Source organism: Mizuhopecten yessoensis, unplaced genomic scaffold, assembly GCF_002113885.1.
Source record: "Mizuhopecten yessoensis strain PY_sf001 unplaced genomic scaffold, ASM211388v2 scaffold5629, whole genome shotgun sequence".
NCBI classification, from domain to species: Eukaryota; Metazoa; Mollusca; class Bivalvia; order Pectinida; family Pectinidae; genus Mizuhopecten; species Mizuhopecten yessoensis.
Window position 1 is genome coordinate 142,392 of NW_018406144.1, and position 23,374 is coordinate 165,765.

General features: G+C 37.9%; 1 protein-coding gene across 1 annotated transcript; it reads right to left on the reverse strand.

The window, feature by feature from the left end:
* Nucleotides 1-12,708: 12,708 nt before the first annotated feature.
* LOC110450989 lies at nt 12,709-17,068 on the reverse strand. Its single transcript, XM_021498808.1, has 3 exons — nt 16,878-17,068; nt 16,438-16,527; nt 12,709-15,789 (listed from the first exon to the last, which is right to left on the reverse strand). The coding sequence occupies exons 1-3, from the start codon at nt 17,048-17,050 to the stop codon at nt 12,915-12,917; spliced, it is 3,138 nt and encodes a 1,045-aa protein (XP_021354483.1). The 5' UTR covers nt 17,051-17,068; the 3' UTR covers nt 12,709-12,914.
* Between the last annotated feature and the right edge of the window lie 6,306 nt (nt 17,069-23,374).

The window sequence follows — 23,374 nt, forward strand, 5'->3', positions numbered from 1 at the left end:
CCCTACGACCTAACGTTAACGCGATCCCTATGGCTCACATTTACAGAATGTGGTATTGGAAATTACATGGTCAGATGTAAATAAGAACGGATTTTACAACATAATAGAGAAGTGTTATTCTGCAGCATTTAGTATTCAGATATGTCGAGTCATTTATCTTGTCTCGTGTCTGGGTCTCACGTGACAGAACAAACATGTATTGATTACGTCATACTAAAGTTGATTCTTTTGTCTCGTGATAGCAAAGTTGACGTCTTGGGTCTCGTGATAGTAAAATTGACGTCTTGGCCTCGTGATTGTTAAGTTGACGCCTTGGTCTCGTATAGTAAAGTTGATGTTTGAGTGTTTTTGTTTTTTTTAATACAAACAAACAAAAGGGGATCTGAGCTGATTGCTGGTTCGTGTTCACTCTCCACGGTGTGTGTGTGTATGTATGTGTGTTTGTGTGTGTGTGTATGTGTGTGTGTATCATAGTGTATGTTGTCTCTGTATTGTTTTGTATATATGTTATAACTGATAAGTCAACCGACTTAGAGTAATAAAGAACTTGAACTTGGGTCTCATGATAGTAAAGTTGACGTCTTGCAATATCAGAAGAGATGCCGCGTCATAACGGCTGTTAGAGTGGAAGCGTGTTGGTCTCGTGATAGTAAAGTTGATGTTTGGATCTCATGATAATAAAGTTGATGTTTGGATCTCGTGATAGTAAAGTTGATCTCGTGATAGTTAAATTGATCTCGTGATAGTAAAGTTGATGTTTGGATCTCGTGATAGTAAAGTTGTTGTTTGGATCTCGTGACAGTAAAGTTGATGTTTGGATCTCGTGATAGAAAAGTCGATGTTTGGGTCTCGTGATAGTAAAATTGATCTCGTGATAATAAAGTTGATGCTTGGATCTCGTGATAGTAAAGTTGATGTTTGGATCTCGTGATAATAAAGTTGATGTTTGGATCTCGTGATAGTAAATTCGATCTCGTGATAGTTAAATTGATCTCGTGATAGTAAAGTTGATGTTTGGATCTCGTGATAGTAAAGTCGATGTTTGGGTCTCGTGATAGTAAAATTGATCTCTTGATAGAAAAGTTGACGTTTGGGTCTCATACTAGTGAAGTTGATGCCCGAGTTTTATGATAGTTAAGTTGATGTCCGGGTCTCTTGATGGAAATGTTGACGTCTGTGTCACGTGAAATGAAGGCTGATGTCGATTTCTAGTGATAGAAACGTTGTATCTAAATCTCGTAGTTGGAATTTGTCATGTTGACTATTTATCTCATGATAATAAAGTTGACGTCTTTGTCTCGTGATAGTTAAGTTGGCGTCTTGGTCATGTGATAGATAAGTTGACGCGCTTGTATCAGGAGTAGAAATATCAGAAGAGATGCTGCGTCATAACGGCTGTTTGTGTGGAGGCGAAATCAGAAGAGATGCCGCGTCATAACGACTGTTAGAGAGGAGGGGAAATCAAAAGAGATGCCGCGTCATAACGACTGTGAAAAGGAGGGAAATCAGAAGAGATGCCGCGTCATAACGATTGCTAGATAGGAGGGGAAATCAGAAGAGATGCCGCGTCATAATGACTGTTTAAGAGAAGTAAGGATAACAGATTGAATGCCACGTCATAACGAAATGATGTACATTGTACAGCGGCATAATATCTGATTCATAGATTAAGTTTTTTTTAGATAAAGGTACAGCGTCACTATATACAGAGGTAGGGGTTGGCAAACAACGTTTAGCGTCACTACGGCTGATACGGACATTAAGAAGTTACTTAAAAACGTACAACGCCACTACGGATGATACAACGATTAAAGGGTTGCTAAAGAAGGTACAGCCTTACTACGGTCGACACAGATGTATAGGGGTTGCTTAAGAAGTTACAACCTTACTACGGCTGGTACAGATGTATAAGGGTTGCTAAAGAAGTTACAACCTTACAACGGCCGATACAGATGTATAGGGATTGCTAAAGAAGTTACAACCTTACTACGGACGATACAGATGTATAGGGGTTGCTAAAGAAGTTACAGCCTTACTACGGCCGATACAGATGTATAGGGGTTGCTAAAGAAGTTACAACCTTACTACGACTGGTACAGATGTATAGGGGTTGCTAAAGAAGTTACAACGTTACTACGGCTGGTACAGATGTATAGGGGTTGCTAAAGAAGTTACAACGTTACTACGGCTGGTACAGATGTATAGGGGTTGCTAAAGAAGGTACAACTTCACTACGGCTGGGACAGATGTATAGGGGGTGCTAAAGCAGGTACAACTTCACTACGGCTGATACAAAGATTTAAGGGTTGCTAAAGAAGTTACAACCTTACTACTGTCTCGTGATAGTTAAGTTGGCGTCTTGGTCATGTGATAGATAAGTTGACGCGCTTGTATCAGGAGTAGAAATATCAGAAGAGATGCCGCGTCATAACGGCTGTTTGTGTGGAGGCGAAATCAAAAGAGATGCCGCGTCATAACGACTGTGAAAAAGGAGGGGAAATCAGAAGAGATGCCGCGTCATAACGATTGTTAAATAAGAGGGAAATCAGAAGAGATGCCGCGTCATAACGACTGTTAGAGAGGAGGGGAAATCAAAAGAGATGCCGCGTCATAACGACTGTTAGAGAGGAGGGGAAATCAGAAGAGATGCCGCGTCATAACGACTGTTAGAGAGGAAGGAAAATCAGAAGAGATGCCGCGTCATAACGACTGTTAGAGAGGAGGGGAAATCAGAAGAGATGTCGCGTCATAACGACTGTGAAAAAGGAGGGAAATCAGAAGAGATGCCGCGTCTTAACGATTGTTAGATAGGAGGGGAAATCAGAAGAGATGCCGCGTCATAACGACTGTTAGATAGGAGGGGAAATCAGAAGAGATGCCGCGTCATAATGACTGTTTAAGAGAAGTAAGGATAACAGATTGAATGCCACGTCATAACGAAATGATGTACATTGTACAGCGGCATAATACCTGATTCATAGATTAAGTTTTTTTTAGATAAAGGTACAGCGTCACTATGTCCTATACAGAGGTAGGGGTTGGCAAACAACGTTTAGCGTCACTACGGCTGATACGGACATTAAGAAGTTACTTAAAAACGTACAACGCCACTACGGATGATACAAAGATTAAAGGGTTGCTAAAGAAGGTACAGCCTTACTACGGCCGACACAGATGTATAGGGTTGCTAAAGAAGGTACAGCCTTACTACGGCCGATACAGATGTATAGGGGTTGCTAAAGAAGTTACAACCTTACAACGGCCGATACAGATGTATAGGGGTTGCTAAAGAAGTTACAACCTTACTACGGACGATACAGATGTATAGGGGTTGCTAAAGAAGGTACAACTTCACTACGGCTGGTACAGATGTATAGGGGTTGCTAAAGAAGGTACAACTTCACTACGGCTGATACAAAGATTTAAGGGTTGCTAAAGAAGTTACAACCTTACTACGGCCGATACAGATCAATAGGGGTTGCTAAAGAAACTACAACCTCACTACGTCTTTTAAGACCTTTAGCGATTGCTAAAGAAAATAAAACCTCACTTCGTCTTTGAAGACGTTTAGGGATTGCTAAAAAAACTACAACGCCACTACGGCTGGTACAGAGGTTTAAGGATATAAAAAGCGATACCGAGTCACTGCAACCGCACAAGAAGAGTTGAGGGAAGTCAAAAACGATTCTGTATTAGACGAAGCAGATACACTATGTACCTCCTTATTACAACTGATACCTGTACAGTGAGTGAGGGATATCTGAGGAGGTACCATGTCACAAAGACTCAGGAACGAAGACTTGGGAGTTATGCGATTTTGTTGAATCTGCTCGCGGTGCGATGCGACTACAAACGTAATTCACTGTTCATGGTTGATACGCACCAATGTCAGCATGATTTTATTACATGTATTATTAATGTTTGGACCTTGCATATAAAGGGGGCAAAGAAGTAATTCCAACAGTGTGGACAAGTTTAGGTTGTCAAATTTTCGGAGCGATCCGCTCCTTTTTCAAGACACAGTGAAACAGAACAGTAACATGTACATATACATCATATTACAAGACGATAGAATTGATATACTATAATTGAAAATATAGCTATTATATAAAACCAATAGTCCCCTCGGCTAATATATAAAGACAGCCGAAGGCAGCAACTTGCATATATATAAATGTATTAGTACATATTATATATTTATACACCACTGTGCCGCAGCGTATATTGACAAACATCGCAGTTATAGTATACAATCATATATAGTTATCCTTTGAAATAGTTTACTAAAATTAAGATATATGGTATAGAAGTGATATTGTATTAGCGCGGCCATATACAGAATCGAAGCAGACTGCATGCGTTGCTTGCGCTTGATATATTTTAAAAGCTTCTGGAGATTATTAGATAGAGTAATGTATGTGTGTATACCACCAAGTAACTTAAAAGGACATTAAAATACGTGTACCGTGCTAGGAAATACGTCTACCACCTCCCGAATTCGTCTGTTTGTCTCCAAATTATATCTTAATCGTGTAGGTATTTATCACTAGGATAGCGTCTGACAGCGAACATAGCCATTAATCAATACAACGTCTTTGGTATCAAACAAAACCCAGGTTTATGTTGCGATGGAGTGGTAAGGTATTAACATTCGTTCAATGGGTTTTGTACATGGATGGTACCCGGATTGGTGGAAATCCACAGAATATTCATTTGCAGTGAAATGAGACTGTGACAATAATATTCAATTATGGACTTTTGAGATGGTGTCTAAGATGTAATGTGGACCTGAAAAAATGACATTATCAGAGGCATCTAGTTCAGGTGCATAGGTTAGAATTTGAAACACGATAACAACGGTCAGTATTTTAAATGTCTTGTTGAGGTCTTTTTCTCATATTTTATGTTTAGAACAATAAAATATAGCCTCAATTGGATCAATTTTACCGGTCCATATAGAACATAGAAACAGCATTACAAACTAAGAATAATTTGACAGACCGGCTGGTGTGAAGGCGCGAGTGTATAAAGCATTGTCACCCTTTTTATTCCTTTCCTACTTTCATCTACACAGGCACAGGTAATCCTTTTGTTTCGTTCTAAAACAGACACAAATTCATTTCAATGTTTTGGCTCGTATCAAATAAGTTTTTTTTTATTTCTTTTTTGTTGATAAAGTGAAGTGATACATTATCCCAAGGAAAACTTTTGATAAAAGTGCTGGTTTTGTGTGGGACGTCAATGTCTCAGCATATCAAAGTGTGAAGTATTAATTCTGAATTACTCCCAGACATTTTGATGTTAAATTAGTTATTTGGACACTGAGACGACGCATGACATCTTACATTAATTATATTAAATTTCCCGATATCGTGGATGCATATGACCCTTTCAAAAACAACTAGATTTACAGTACGTGTCATAGAGTCACTATTAGGTTATACTCGTGTCTTTGTTGATGTCATTACTTACATATTCTAGCTCTAGGTTTATGATCCTATTACATAACATATGAGTCTTACTGCTCAAAGAAACGTGTATGTATTGACATCTGTCTCTCAACCTCTTACTTACCTGTGTTTTGATTATCTATGTGTCTGTCTACTTTGTAATGAATAAGTAAGACAGTTGTAACTTGCATTAAGAAAGTGCAATAAATTATACATATCTTGCAACCCAAATCAACGCTGGGTTCGTCTTTAACACCCAAACAAGCGGTGATAGTGTACCTAAATGAAGCAGAAATAGAGAACGACCAGACCATATACTACAATGTAGTACATTTATCGGTAACATTGTTTTCCCTCAAACCAAACTGTTTTCATTTGTCAATCCTGCTAGCCGTAAACAATGTGTCTGACAGGGATATGCCACAAGTCACATACAATCATCAGAGGTTGGAAACAGTGCGGGGAATTGACTTCAATCTAAGTCAGTGCGCACTATTACAAATGAAAAGATCTGAAAAACTAATTAACCACGAGTAAACTCTACGTGGACAGTAAATAGATAAACAGAAATCGACGCCCAATATCACAGCGAAGACATCGGTAACGACGACCTAAGCCGAAACCTCCAAAGGGTATACGACAGACAGCCTACATTGTACAAAGGGTATAACACAGACAGCCTACATTGTCCAAAGGGTATACGACAGACAGCCTACATTGTACAAAGGGTATAACACAGACAGCCTACATTGTCCAAAGGGTATACGACAGACAGCCTACATTGTACAAAGGGTATACGACAGACAGCCTACATTGTACAAAAGGTATAACACAGACATCCTACATTGTCCAAAGGGTATACGACAGACAGACTTCATTGTCCAAAGGGTATACGACAGACAGCCTACATTGTACAAAGGGTATACGACAGACAGCCTACATTGTACAAATGTTATACGACAGACAGCCTACATTGTACAAAGGGTATACGACAGACAGCCTACATTGTACAAAGGGTATACGACAGACAGCCTACATTGTACAAAGGGTATACGACAGACAGCCTACATTGTACAAAGGGTATACGACAGACAACATACAAACGGTATACGACAGGCAGCCTACAAGAAGTATACGACATACAGCCTACAAGAAGTATACGACAGACAGCCTACAAAGGGTATATGACAGACAGCTTACATTGCACAAAGGGTATACGACAGACAGCCTACATTGTACAAAGGGTATACGACAGACAGCCTACATTGTACAAAGGGTATACGACAGACAGCCTACATTGTACAAAGGGTATACGACAGAGAGCCTACATTGTACAATGGTATACGACAGTCAACCTACAAATGGTATACGACCGACAACCGCCAAAGAATATACGACAGACAACCTACAAGAAGTATACGACAGACAGCCTACAAGGGGTATACGACAGACAGCCTACAAAGGGCATACGACAGACAGCCTACAATAAGTATACGAAAAACATCATACAAAGGGTATACAACAGACAGCCTACACGAGGTATACGACAGACAGCCTACAAATGGTATACGACAGACAGCCTACAAAGAATATACGACAGACAACCTACAAAGAATATACGACAGACAGCCTACAAAGAATATACGACAGACAACCTACAAGAAGTATACGACAGACAGCCTTTAAATGGTTTACGACAAACAGCCTAAAAAAAAGTATACGAAAGACAGCCTACAAGAAGTATACGACAGGCAGCATACAAAGGGTATACGACAGACAGCCTACAAAGGGTATACGACAGACAGCCAACACATGGTTTACGACAGACAGCCAACAAATGGTTTACGACAGACAGCCTACAAAGGGAATACGACAGACAGCCAACACATGGTTTACGACAGACAGCAAACAAATGGTTTACGACAGACAGCCTACAAAGGGAATACGACAGACAGCCAACACATGGTTTACGACAGACAGCAAACAAATGGTTTACGACAGACAGCCTACAAAGGGAATACGACAGACAGCCAACACATGGTTTACGACAGACAGCCAACAAATGGTTTACGAAAAACAACCTACAAGAAGTATACGACAGACAGCCTACATTGTACAAAGGGTATACGACAGACAGCCTATATTGTACAAAGGGTATACGACAGACAGCCTACATTGTACAAAGAGTATACGACAGATAACCTACAAAGGGTATACGATGACAGACAACCTACAAGAAGTATACGACAGACAGCCTACATTGTACAAAGGGTATACGACAGACAGACTTCATTGTACAAAGGGTATACGACAGACATCCTACATTGTACAAATGGTATACGACAGACAACATACAAACGGTATACGACAGACAACCTACAAAGAAGTATACGACATACAGCCTACAAGAAGTATACGACAAACAGCCTACATTGCACAAAGGGTATACGACAGACAGCCTACATTGTACAAAGGGTATACGACAGAGAGCCTACATTGTACAATGGTAAACGACAGACAACCTACAAATGGTATACGACCGACAACCGCCAAAGAATATACGACAGACAACCTACAAGGGGTATACGACAGACAACCTACAAAGGGCATACGACAGACAGCCTACAATAAGTATACGAAAAACATCATACAAAGGATATACAACAGACAGCCTACACGAGGTATACGACAGACGGCCTACACATGGAATACGACAGACAGCCTACATTTTACAAAGGGAATACGACAGACAGCCTACATTGCACAAAGGGTATACGACAGACAGCCTACAAAGAATATACGACAGACAACCTACAAGAAGTATACGACGGACAGCCTTGAAATGGTTTAAGACAAACAGCCTAAAAAAAGTATACGACAGACAGCATACAAAGGGTATACGAAGACAGCCTACATTGTACAAATGGTATACGACAGACAACATACATTGTACAAAGGGCATACGACAGATAACCTACAAAGGGCATACGACAGACAGACTCCATTGTACAAAGGGTATACGACAGACAGCCTACATTGTACAAAGGGTATACGACAGACAACATACATTGTACAAAGGGTATACGACAGACAGCCTACATTGTACAAAGGGTATACGACAGATAACCTACAAAGGGTATACGACGACAGACAACCTACAAGAAGTATACGACAGACAGCCTACATTGTACAAAGGGTATACGACAGACAGCCTACATTGTACAAATGGTATACGACAGACAACATACAAACGGTATACGACAGACAACCTACAAAGAAGTATATGACATACAGACTACAAGAAGTATACGACAGACAGCCTACATTGCACAAAGGGTATACGACAGGCAGCCTACATTGTACAAAGGGTATAACACAGACAGCCTACATTGTACAAAGGGTATACCACAGACAGCCTACATTGTACAAAGGGTATACCACAGACAGCCTACACATTACAGGACAGACAACCTACAAAGAAGTATACGACATACAGCCTACAAGAAGTATACGACAGACAGCCTTGAAATAGTTTACGACAAACAGCCTAAAAAAAGTATACGACAGACAGCATACAAAGGGTATAGGAAAGACAGCCTACAAGAAGTATACGACAGACAGCCTACATTTTCCAAAGGGTATACGACAGACAGCCTACAAATGGTATACGACAGACAGCTACAAAGAATATACGACAGACAACCTACAAGAAGTATACGACAGACAGCCTTGAAATAGTTTACGACAAACAGCCTAAAAAAAGTATACGACAGACAGCATACAAAGGGTATACGAAAGACAGCCTACAAGAAGTATACGACAGACAGCCTACATTTTACAAAGGGTATACGACAGACAGACTTCATTGTACAAAGGGTATACGACAGACATCCTACATTGTACAAATGGTATACGACAGACAACATACAAACAATATAGGACAGACAACCTACAAAGAAGTATACGACATACAGCCTACAAGAAGTATACGACAGACAGCCTACATTGCACAAAGGGTATACGACAGACAGCCTACATTGTACAAAGGGTATACGACAGAGAGCCTACATTGTACAATGGTATACGACAGACAACCTACAAATGGTATACGACCGACAACCGCCAAAGAATATACGACAGACAACCTACAAGAAGTATACGACAGACAGCCTACAAGGGGTATACGACAGACAGCCTACAAAGGGCATACGACAGACAGCCTACAATAAGTATACGAAAAACATCATACAAAGGGTATACAACAGACAGCCTACACGAGGTATACGACAGACGGCCTACAAATGGTATACGACAGACAGCCTACAAAGAATATACGACAGACCTACAAGAAGTATACGACAGACAGCCTTTAAATGGTTTACGACAAACAGCCTAAAAAAAAGTATACGACAGACAGCATACAAAGGGTATACGAAAGACAGCCTACAAGAAGTATACGACAGGCAGCCTTCAAAGGGTATACGACAGACAGCCTACAAATGGTATACGACAGACAGCCTACAAAGAGTATACGACAGACAGCCAACAAATGGTTTACGACAGACAGCCTACAAAGGGTATACGACAGACAGACTTCATTGTACAAAGGATATACGACAGATAACCTACAAAGGGTATTATACGACAGGCAGCCTTCAAAGGGAATACGACAGACAGCCTACAAATGGTATACGACAGACAGCCTACAAAGAATATACGAGAGACAACCTACAAGAAGTATACGACAAACAGCCTACAAAGAATATACAAAGGGTATACGACAGACAGCCAACAAACGGTTTACGAAAAACAACCTAAAAAAGGATACGACAGACAACCTACAAACGGTATACGACGACAGACAACCTACAAGAGCCTACATTTTACAAAGGGTATACGACAGACAGCCAACAAATGGTTTACGAAAAACAACCTAAAAAAGTATACGACAGACAACCTACAAACGGTATACGACGACAGACAACCTACAAGAAGTATACGACAAACAGCCTACAAAGAATATACGACAGACAACCTACAAGAAGTATACGACAGACAGACTTCATTGTACAAAGGGTATACGACAGATAACCTACAAAGGGTATACGACAACAGACAACCTACAAGAAGTATACGACAGACAGCCTACATTTTACAAAGGGTATACGACAGACAGACTTCATTGTACAAAGGATATACGACAGATAACCTACAAAGGGTATACGACGACAGACAACCTACAAGAAGTATACGACAAACAGCCTACAAAGAATATACGACAGACAACCTACAAAGGTATACGACAGACAGCCTTTAAATGGTTTACGACAAACAGCCTAAAAAAAGTATACGACAGGCAGCCTTCAAAGGGTATACAACAGACAGCCTACACGAGGTATACGACAGACAGCCTACAAATGGTATACGACAGACAGCCTACAAAGAATATACGACGGACAACCTACAAAGAATATACGACAGACAACCTACAAAGGTATACGACAGACAGCCTTTAAATGGTTTACAACAAACAGCCTAAAAAAAGTATACGACAGACAGCCTACAAAGGGTATACGAAAGACAGTCAACAAATGGTTTACGAAAAACAACCTAAAAAGTATACGACAGACAGCATACAAAGGGTATACGACAGACAGCCTACAAGAAGTATACAACAGACAGCCATTTAAATGGTTTACGACAAACAGCCTTAAAAAAGTATACGACAGACAGCATACAAAGGGTATACGACAGACAACCATCAAGAAGTATACGACAGACAGTCTACAAGAAGTATACGAGTGACAGTCTGAAAAGGTATGCGAAAGACAGCCAACAAATGGTTTACGAAAAACAGCCTAAAAAGTATACGACAGACAGCATACAAAGGGTATACGACAGACAGCATACAAAGGGTATACGACAGACAGTCTACAAAGGGTATACGACAGACAACCATCAAAAAGTATACGACAGACAGTCTACAAAGGGTATATGACAGACAGCCTACAAGAAGTATGCGACAGACAGACTACAAAGGGTATACCACAGACAGCCTGCACATGGTATAGGACAGACAGTCTACAAAGGGTATACGACAGACAACCATCAAGAAGTATACGACAGACAATCTACAAGAAGTATACGACAGACAGCCTACAAAGGGTATATGACAAACAGCCTACAAGAAGTATGCGACAGACAGACTACAAAGGGTATACCACAGACAGCCTACACATGGTATAGGACAGACAGTCTACAAAGGGTATACGACAGACAATCTACAAGAAGTATATGACAGACAGTCTACAAATGGTTAACGACAGACACCCTATCACTACCAAATGCCAATGCCATTAATTTCCTATGAAAATCCTATGAAAATCCCATGAACCCATTAAAATACACCATTATTTCTTGTTTGAAATGTTTTGATGGCCATGACCTTGTACCCATTAATTGTCTGAATACTACCATCACTTTGGCATGAAAAAGGAAGATAATGGCCATTAAACATGCATTAATGACCCTGAAAAATACTCTAATGGCAATAAATTTTGCATGGATAATTTGTCATGGCCATTAATTCTTGTTTGACTTTAAATTCAGGGGCATGATAAGTAATATACCATGGCCATTAATATTGTGTAATTTGGTGATGAACTTTAAATTGAGAATCAATGGCCATGAAGTCATGGAATGGTTAAGTAATGGCCATTATTATGCTAAAATAATATGTTGCCTTCTACTTTTTAATTAACGGTCATTACTTTCTCTATATTCCAATTGCTTTGCATTGTAAGTAGTTATTATTGGCCATTATTAAATAACCTTTAGCAATTAATGGCTATTATTCGAAATTGCATAACATTTTTTATATAAAAGAAATCTCTAATGGCCATTACTTACATTTCATTGACCCATGACCATTGTGGCCATTGTCTAATGTCTAATAATAATGTCATCATGTGTACTACAAAGGCATAAAGAGCCTATAGTATCTGTTGGTAGAGATCTGAAGTAAAGGGTTTGATTCTTATTATGTATGTGTTAGCTGTGTTTTTCCCAAAGATTTTTTAGCAGCTGCAAGGATACTAGTGCCCCCATGCATGTTTAGGAAAGTACTAAGCCACTGCTTACTACAAGGAAATTAACTTGTGCCTCAAAAATAACCTTGACTGTTAACAGGAAATAAACACAACAAATCAGTTGAACGATTACTGTGTAATTCAACCTACATTTATTTATGAGACTCAATCATGACATACAATAATTTCCAATTATATCTTAGTTAAATAAATTTCATATTCCACTCAATTAAATGTTTTGTTTCAGTATACAGTATGTCTGCAATCATTAATACATTGTGCAATACATGTACCATATTATGCATGTACACTTTGTAATGAAGTACACATTTGGAAGAATATGATCATATGTTAGCTAAGAATATGATTATGTTGGCTAAATCTGTTTAGACCGTGCTTTTCTGTAATTGCAAAACCATAAACACCCATTGTCTGTGCCAGTTATTAAAGGTGCTGACAGTGAATCTGTATGGACATATCGAGACTTTCTGATTTCTTCTGATCGTGCAAACCACAGGCCATTTTCAACGTCATACTCAGTGTTCTCAAACAAGCTAACACATGCAAGGAGATCCCTCTTGTTGCTTCCTCCTTTATGTTCAAGGAAATATTGTATACGTCCAAAAGCTGCAAACTTTCCATCAACAAGCTTTTGATTTTGAGAACCCCTCTTGCTTTCCACACACACAAAGGAAGATACTGTTTTTGTACATTTTTCAGCAGAGCGACAACTATAAGTTATCCTCTTCTTTAAGAAAGGTTGTTCTACTAACACTGTGTCAGTAATTTTATCAACTTTACAGCCATTACTAATATTACATTCAGCAGTTCTTGTACCACATTGTCCATGAATTACATCCAAGTACCTCAAGCCCAAAGCTATTCTCTCTCTTCTTCCACTATTTCCAATACGACCTTCTTTGTATACGTCGTCTTGCACATCTTCACTAATTCCAGGTAGAGATGCAGTGTTAATATCAAGTTTACCAGATTGTATCATAAACTGGCACCAATCATATAAAATATATGTTTCTGTTGCAGTGGCCTCAGGATGGCACATATTTAGAGACCTTTTACACAGCCAACTATTAAATCTCTCAAATACATACATCCAAGTCCCGTACACTGGGCCAAAAGATCTAATCCCATCAATTATGTGGTGCAAAATGTGTGTTGTGATGTTCTGTAATGTGATGGGAAAATCACGTTCAAGACGTGCCAATGCTGTATTGAAGCGACCTTCAAGTTCATCAAGTTCATCTAAGCTTTGGTGTTCACAGCATATGTCTGAGAAACAGTCCAGTAACATGAATAATGTGCGTCTTTGCAAATTTCCCAATAATCCTCTTATACAAAATTTCAGTATTCCCTGTGTGCCTAATTGTTTCCAATCATGGGATTTTAAGCTGCTACTTTTTGAGAAATAATCTGCAGATTTCAGTCCAAAGTCAATTGGAAATTTTAGCAAGTTTGCACGTTCATCCGCTTTTTTCAATTCGTTCCTTGTAAGAAAGAATGGGTATTGCACAGCTGGATGTTCACAATCAGCTACAGAAGAATCTTGTGTTAAAACTTGTCGACTGGAGGCTTTCGGCTTAGATTTAGAGACGGAATGCCATTTACGTTTCCTAGAGGATTTCTCAGGGACTTCTAAATCTTTGTCACAAGATGCATTTGGTGGATCTTGACGAAAGTCATTAAATCTACCATAATGCTTTTCTGCTGCAATTTTCTTTTCTTTGTTGACATTTTTGCAGCTGATAAGATGAACTATTGTCTGCACAACATCTTTCAATGTATGACAAGCATCTGGGCAACACTCCTCTATTCTGTTGTGACCCGGTAAGTTAAGTAAGGGATATTTTCCTTTACACCCTGTTACTTTTGCTACAGTTTTTGCTTGTGTCTTATTTTTCGCATTTTCATATGCTTCCCTGTAGGTTTTCTCTGTCTCCAATATTCTTGCCTTTGGTTTGGAGCTATCGTCAACACATTTTCCGATAAAATTAGAATAATCCTGTCTGATCATGTCATTGTCTTTCAAATAAGATCTATTTTGTAAGTACACTACTTTCTGTAACTTTGGACAGTGAATTCCTTGAATATTGCACCAATGACAGGCTGACAGACTTCCACTTCCATGTTGGTGAAAAAGTTTGGATAGGCCTGGATAATCTAAAACATGCAACAGCAGTTTAAGTTTGACTTGTACTGGTGCTTTATTGTAAGCAGTGAATGTCGTGCAGCCACTTAGAAACAGCAGTTCGTCTACCAAAACCTCTACATAGGCATCAACACTTGCTTCAGAATGGTTTCTTTGTCCTTTGATTATCCCTACAAGCATAATACTTTCAAATCGATTCCTGATATGTCGTGGTAAGTTCAGAATAGTTAACATGATAGGTGTCATGGAGTAGATAACACCAATATTATGATAGGGATTGACACCATCAACTTCCATCGCAAAAGAAAGACCCATTTTGTCTGACTTAAAAAACCCATTTTCTGAATAAACAGATTTCCATTTGGGTGCATCGTGTATGTCAAACATTTGATTGTGTTTTTCAAGAAGTTCATTTGTTGAGCCTGGATGAGATTGCACAATCGTGGCCAAGTTTGGTTCGCCATATATCCGTGCTAATCTTGGTCCTATTGGAATGTAATCAAATGTTCTGTGTGGAGTTTTCTTTTCGTGATTTTTATACCTTTCTTCCCCACACACAGGGCACTTTTGCAGATCAGCGTAGGAATACTTTTCAGAATTGCGAAAGATAACACAGTCCTTAGGACAAACATGGAATGAAACTTTTTTCACCAGAAAATCACGTATCAGTTTCTTTGCTTCATAATATGATGATGGCAGAGGTATATTTCTACCATTGGAAGTACTGGTCAGCAATCGTTTTTGAATTTTCAGTGTATCTGTAAAGGCTTCCTTGCTAAAGCTTGGATGACTGGTAAATGTGTGAAAATTCAAGGCAATCCATTGTAAAATAGTCAAATCAGTGCCTGGTATTTCTTCAATTGCCAATCCTGATGAATACAAGGTCTTATCATAGTTGAAATTCCATATCCCCTTTTTAACTATATCATTCAAATTGTTTGTACATGAATCACCATTCTCTTCTAGACTATCACCACTGTTAGAAGACTGATCAGATTCTGAAGAAATTTCAAAGGCAGTGTCCATCTCTGCATCTGTATCAATATGGTCCAAATGCAGTGTCCTTTCAGCGTTGTTCTGTTCACCACTGCAATACATAAAATATTGCATTCACATTATAATTGTTGATGAAGAAAATGTGACAAGGTCTCATTACATAATAACACCCTGTATGAACACTTTTTGGTAGAATTGAAGATACATGTATTTTATTCACTGAACTTTTAAAGATGGTCTACTCATTCATTTAGATTCCAAACTTAATACCCTTCAATTATTCAAGTATGTTACTGATCATAATACCATGACACTAGAATGTTGGCTTATTCAGTAAAAGTTGTTTAAAATATCTCATCACTCATGTTACTTTAAACGTGGGTCAAGGTTGTTCATTGAACAAACTTCTAGAGAACCATTTATCCCTTATGACTCTGAGCCTCTTAGAACTTTTAAAAAGTTGATTACATTTGAAGAAAGTTTACCACTGTAAAAAGAAAAAGGAAATAGGAAAAATTGCACAGTAAAATATGCAAATTTTTATATATAAAAATAATCATCACAACAACTGAAAGTAACCTAAAAACGCAGAAAATCTTTTTTAAATTGAACTTATTTCAAGATAATTAAAGAAAGTCAAAAACTGCAGAGGAAATATAGTGCATGTTTTGTGATAATATTATACTATATCATTTATATTTTCGGCTGGAATTTTTCAAATCACACATCAAGTACTTACTTAGGGTGTTCAAATTCCTGTTGAGTAGATTCGTTATAATTATTATCTTGTTCTCTGGAATCGTCATCATCCTGGAGCTTATCATTATCGCTGTTAATGTAAATAATAGTGTTGTGTTATTGTGACTGTGATATTTGGAAACATCAAGATAGCAAGCTATACTTACAATATAATATATCAATCTAAATAACCTAATGTGTATTGAAAGATGAGGAAGGTTCATGTGACCAAACGATATTTCATTATATGCTTTTCGTAAATCCAGCTGTAAACCCTACCATGTAACGCGTCTTTATAGCATTGTATTGGACCTGTAGATTATATCGTGTCATCTATTTTTGTAAGTTGACATTAATCTCTCTTGTTGCACAGTTTCTGATTATACAGTTGTTGAATGACAATATCATGAAAATGCTTGGCCTGTGGGGAAAATGTCGTACCTTTCCGGACGTTCCTTTTCTGCATAGTTGAGAACCGATTGATCGTCATACTCATAGGCGTTATAGCTTGCGAAATCTCCATATTTACGTTTATGGGATAAACGTAAATATCTGGACACGGGAGGCCCATCACCTCGGCATATCCTACATAAACACTTCAAATTTCCTGGCATGAAGAGTCATTTGTTACGTAAACGACTCTATTGGTCTCTCTCGATCAGACTCTTGTATTGCGGTGGTTTATCGAGACCGTGAAGCATACTGTTGACAGCGATTGGTCTCCTTCAATCAGACTCTTGTATTGTGGTGTTTTGGATGAATGAGACCCTAAGCATACTGCTGACAGCGATCGAAAGAAAACGCGCACGTGAACTGCAAGGCGCGAAAATTTAGATTTGGTCGAAGGCATGGAGGAACTAAAATTGAAATTAACAGAAAATGGAAGGAAATGCTTGGAAGGTAATTTTGACAATGAAATTAAAATAATGTTTTGATGTATCTCCATATTTCATAACATATGTCTGTCCAATTAATGAACTCGCATACCAGTGGCGGACCCAGAGAGTTATTTTGGGCTCAATACTGATATGGAAAGAAATGAAAAAGTTGTTTTGATGGAATGGAATGGTGGGGAAATTTATGCAGGTCTTTGGCTGAAAGAGGAAGACAAAGTAATTAGCTGTAAACAACCAATATGCAGAATTACTGATTTTGAGGGTGGTGTTACAGGATGCTTTGCAAGAACAATTTAGATTGCAAAATGCTTGAACTCAATCATCGTGACGTACAAAATCATCCAGATAAAGATTTCTTAGTTTGGATGCCACCTCTTTCATCATACAAAGTTATGGGCAAGAAGTATTTTACAATCCAAATACAAGGAAAAAATCATGCCAAGTTCATTAAAGATGTGTGCAAGGCCGTTGAGTGTTATTTGGTTTAGTAATATATTAGCCTATTACCAAATTAAACCATAGATATCATCTTGGTATATTTTACCTGCTATCATATTGACGATATAGATTTAAACACTGACTCATGAGTATGCACTGTTTATAACTGTGTTTTTTTTCTCTCTCTGTATTTAGGGTAAATCAATGGCTGACTTGTGACCTTGCCTTTTTAATTTCTAAAATTATGTGATGAAGCAAAATGTTTTGCTCAACGTCTTCTGATGTTTATGGGCTGGGCATGCAGTTCAAATCACTTTTCGTTCGCGATCAGTTGTTTATTTTCTGTCCTTACCAAGGTTTAAAAAATACTTTTTCTTATAGCACTAAACAGATTTTCTACAATTTCATGCACATTCCTTTTGTTACATTGTCGTGATTGATTAAATTGGAATCGGATATATGTTATGATATACTTGCATACCCCCGGTATATATAATATAATATACCTTAAGTACCATTTAGTATCATCATGAGATTTTACAATGGTGTGCCAGGATCTCTGGTATATATATAAATATATATCTTGTAGTTCTAACTATAGTGTTATTCAGTTATTAGTTACTGGTTTAAAATATAGTTGGTTTTTGATTTTAGATCATATAGATAGGGCTTGTCAGAAGAAAAACATTATTTTCGTTTTAGTTTCTTTTAAACAAGTAGTTAAATCAGACCTTATATTTTGTAGCAAATTTTCAATTTATAATATAAGTTCCTTGTCTCAAATAAAATCCAAGAAAAAACTAAGAACCTATTGAATTTGTGTTTATTAATCTAAAATATCTAGTAGATCTATAGATATGACTTTTTATTAATAACCAAAACACAGTTACTACACTACATTTTTTACTACTAGATACATTGTAGCATTTCATAATTAGGGCCCCGTATCGGAGATACGGGTGCCCTATAGTAATCACTGTCTGTCTGTCTATCTGTCCGTCTGTCCGTCCGTCCGTCCACAAATTTTGTTCCTGGCTGATAACTTTGGTATTGATTGACCGATTTACATGAAACTTGGTCAAGATGTTCAGTTTACAAAAATACATATTGAGGTAAAAAGTCAAGGGTCAAGGTCATTGGGTTCAAAGGTCAAGGTCAAATTTTACATATTTTCACTGATGAACATTTTGTTATGACATTATGAAGCAAAGTTGATCAGAATCAAACAAGGAGTCAACTGACCAAAGGTCAAGGTCATCATGTTCAATGTCATTAGGTTCAAAGGTTAAGGTCAAATATTACATCTTTTCACTGATGAACATTTTGTTACGATATTAAGCAAAGTTGGTCGGAATTAGAGAATAAGTCAACTGACCAAAGATCAGGGTCACTGGGTTAATGGTCAAGGTCATTTGGGTCCAAAGTTAAAGGTTAAATAAAACAAATCAAAGCTAACAAATACTCAATATTGCACCGTTATTTACATTTCTGTTAGTCCAGCAAATTTGGAGGTGGAAGGAAACAAGACTCACACCATAATACATGTAAAATGTATATTTTGCTTCCTTGCGATTCTTTTTGAAGTCCAAATGTCAAACGTCAAGCTCAGCTATATGGGCAGATGACCTCTTTATGATTATGGGGGATGTATATGGCCACAACACGGGGCCCTTGCTGACCTGTCAGTGTTCTAGTTGTACATAGGGATTTTGCCGATATTTTGGGAATGGTACACTGTCCTAAAATTGGGAAAATTTGTTGGCATTTCTTTGAAAATTGAGAAAATAGCATCAGAGATTTGACAGTTTTATTTTACTGGTTTCCAAATTGTCATCATCAGATTCTATAACAGTATTCACTTTTGGTCGTGTACATTTCCGATTGAGAAAATTTTGGTTAAATTTTGGAAAACACAACGACGATATTCAATTGAAAATAGACCTAATATACCGAACCCTAGACACCTGGCAAAATCCATGTACTTGTATATCTTGTATATTTATATGTGGAAAAAATAACTTTAGGCAGTTGTCACAGATGACAATTCAATTTCTTTTTTTTTCATGTTTAATTAACCCTTTTGATTAATTTTTGATACTTGATCTGGAAATCTTTATCATTTAACATGATTGCACACATTCTTTATCACATATATATACAAAATTTATACATGTATGTTAATAATGTGTAGACTGATTAAATATATAATGTTTTCAATTCTGATTCTGATTTTTATCAACAATTATTCCCACCCCCCAAAAAATGTGGCTGATCATGCAGATCATTCATTGTCATTACTGTCCTCATGGCCATTAAAACTTTGTTCCTTGTCCAAATTTTACAGCCATTACTATTATTTTTCAGGGCCATTACTTTAGCTGTTAGAAGACATTTTCATGGCCATCAATGTAGCTTTTTTTTATTGGCATTAAAATGAAAGTTATGCTCATAATGTTCATGGCCCCATTAATAAGCCATTGATTTTTAGCACTATAATGGCCATGAAAACACAATTACTTTTGAAGTAATGGCAGGTGGATATTTAATGGCCATGAAATGTAGTATCAGTATAATGGCCATTATTATTTTGGAGTGCAGATTTTAACGGCCATAACCTCAAATAGTAATGCTCTGAATACCATTAAAAGCACCCCATTGATTTTTAGCACTTAAATGGGTTTACTTCATGGTATTTTGATGTCTTTTTCATGGGAATGTAATTGGGGAAAGTTAATGGGTTTTTCATTAGAGCTTAATGGCCTCTTCTCCAGTAGTGCTACAAAGGATATACGATAGTAAGCATACAAGAAGTATACGACAGACAGCCTACAAAGAATATACGACAGACAACCTACAAAGAATATACGACAGACAGCCTAAAAAAAGTATACGAAAGACAGCCTACAAGAAGTATACGACAGGCAGCATACAAAGGGTATACGAGTGACAGCCTACAAAGGGTATACAACAGACAGCCAACAAATGGTTTACGAAAAACAGCCTAAAAAAGTATACGACAGACAGCATACAAAGGGTATTCGACAGACAGCCTACAAGAAGTTTACGACAGACAGCCTTCAAAGGGTTTACGATAGAAAGCCTACAAAGTTTATACGACATACAGCCTACAAAGGGTATACGATAGAAAGCCTACAACGGGTATATGACAGACATACTTCAAAGGGTATACGACAGATAGCCTATAAGAAGTATACTACAGACAACCAACAAGAAGTATTCGACACACAGCATTCAAAGTCTATACGACAGACAGCCTACAAATGAAGTACGACAAACAGCCTACAAGAAGTATACGACAAACTTCCTACAAAGGGTATACGAAAAACAGCCTACAAAGGGTAAACGATAGAAAGCACACAAAGGGTATACGATAGACAACCTACAAGAAGTATATGAGAGACAGCCTACAAGAAGTGTACGACAGACAGCCTACAAAGGGTATACGACAGACAGACTTAAAAGGGTATATGACAGACATACTTCAAAAGATATAAGACAGACAAACTTCAAAGGGTATACGACAGACAACCTACAAGGGGTATACGATAGACAGCCTACAAAGGGTATATGACAGACAGCCTACAAGAAGTATGCGACAGACAGCCTATAAAGGCAATACGACAGACAGCCTACAAATGGTATACGATAGAAATCATACAAAGGGTATAGGACAGACAGTCTACAAAGGGTATTCGACAGACAGCCTACAAATGGTTCACGACAGACACCCTACACAGGATATATGAATATTTATATTTAATGTTCAGTAGACAGCCTACAAAACCATCGTAACGCCCGAATTCGCAGACATACGGAGACGACATACGCACGAAATCATCATAAAAGTTAAGTTATACAAAAGGGTCATTAGATAGGTAAAAATAACAACTTACTTTTACTGAGATACATTGTAGTCTCGGATGAAGCACAGTTGTGTGGCGACCTGTTGAAGCCAGTCGAGCTACACTTTAAGTTCAGAGCTCACTGTGCAAGTTAAAAGCTTTCAATTGAGCTTTAAAACAAAATCGGGTTTAGAGATCTTATCCATCTCTTCCTTCTACCGTTTCGAAGGAAGGACGGACATTTTAGTTTGCCCTTGTTTGGTGAAGAGTATGAGTTTCGCTTGGAATAAAAAGCGCATTACCCGTCAAACAGGTTATCATTTGTTTAATATGTGCACAAGATGACAGTACTTTACTATATATATAGAACACTTTCAAGCACAAATTATTTACCAACATTTAAGAACACATCAAAAATATCATTTATCTAAGAAAAGTTGAAATAGTAGTAAAATACGACTGATTAAAATATCTAATGCACAATCCCTGCAATATATGAAAAAAGGAAAGATTTGTATGGATATCCTTAAACAGATACAAGGATAATAAGACCATGTGTTCCGGAGAGAAAAGCGTCTCTTGCTTCATCGACGACACCCGTCATGTTAATCTAAGTCCAGTCTAAGTAATGTCGCACCCTCACATCGAAAACTCGAGTATTGCCAACAAAATACAAGGCACTCTAGCGATCACACAAAGAAATAGTATGTGTCCCTGCTTGCTCCTGATTAAGGCCATACAACGTGTCAATAGACTTTACCAACCTGAATCTGTGTTGACATTTTGTCTGTCTGCAGTCGCCATCTTTCACGGAGTCATTGCATCCTTAGCAAGCTCTAGAGTACCGCATCAACTGCGACATGTTAACTCTTCAAAATCTACATTCCATTGATTCAACTTTCCGATTTTACAGTGTCACGATACGTCCGCAGTCTTCATGTAATGGTACAGATGAGAGAAGGGAGAAGTTTGGATAATCGCCTGGCTGAGCAACTAGAAAAGCCAGCGATAAAACGTATGTTATAAGGATTTCTGTGACGGTTTGGAATCCAATAGAAACGAGGCAGATCCGTATCCTTATCATTTGTAGGACAGACAGATTACATTGTACAAAGGGTATATCATTGTCATCAGTAGGACAGACAGTTTATATTGTACAAAGGGTATATACTTATCATTAGTAGGACAGACTGATTACATTGTACAAAGGGGATATCATTATCATTAGTAGGACAGACAGAATACATTGTACAAAGGGTATACGACAGACAGATTACATTGAACAAAGGGTATATCATTATCATTAGTAGGACAGACTGATTACATTGTACAAAGGGTATACGACAGACAGATTACATTGTACAAAGGGTATATCATTATCATTAGTAGGTATTCGGAAAGGTTGTAATACAGCAGCATGATTTGCTAGAATATCGTCTTTCGAAAAATTCGAAAATGTATAGGTAGGATTTTCTTGGTTATCTAGCTTTAGTTCTTTCTGCAAGCATTAGATACTTTGTCTGCATGCAAAGCTTAATACCAGTCACGTAGATCTTTGAGTGCTGTTTAGATATAGAGACATGTATTTTGTTTTCATTTAAGATTTCAAGCATCTAATTCTTTTTTGAATTATGGGCCTGATGTGTTTGACCCACTCTGAAAGTGAATCCAATTTAGAATATTCTCGTGGAGCCAACTGTCTGGCAAGCTGTTCCACAGGATCCATCAGTGATTTGAAATA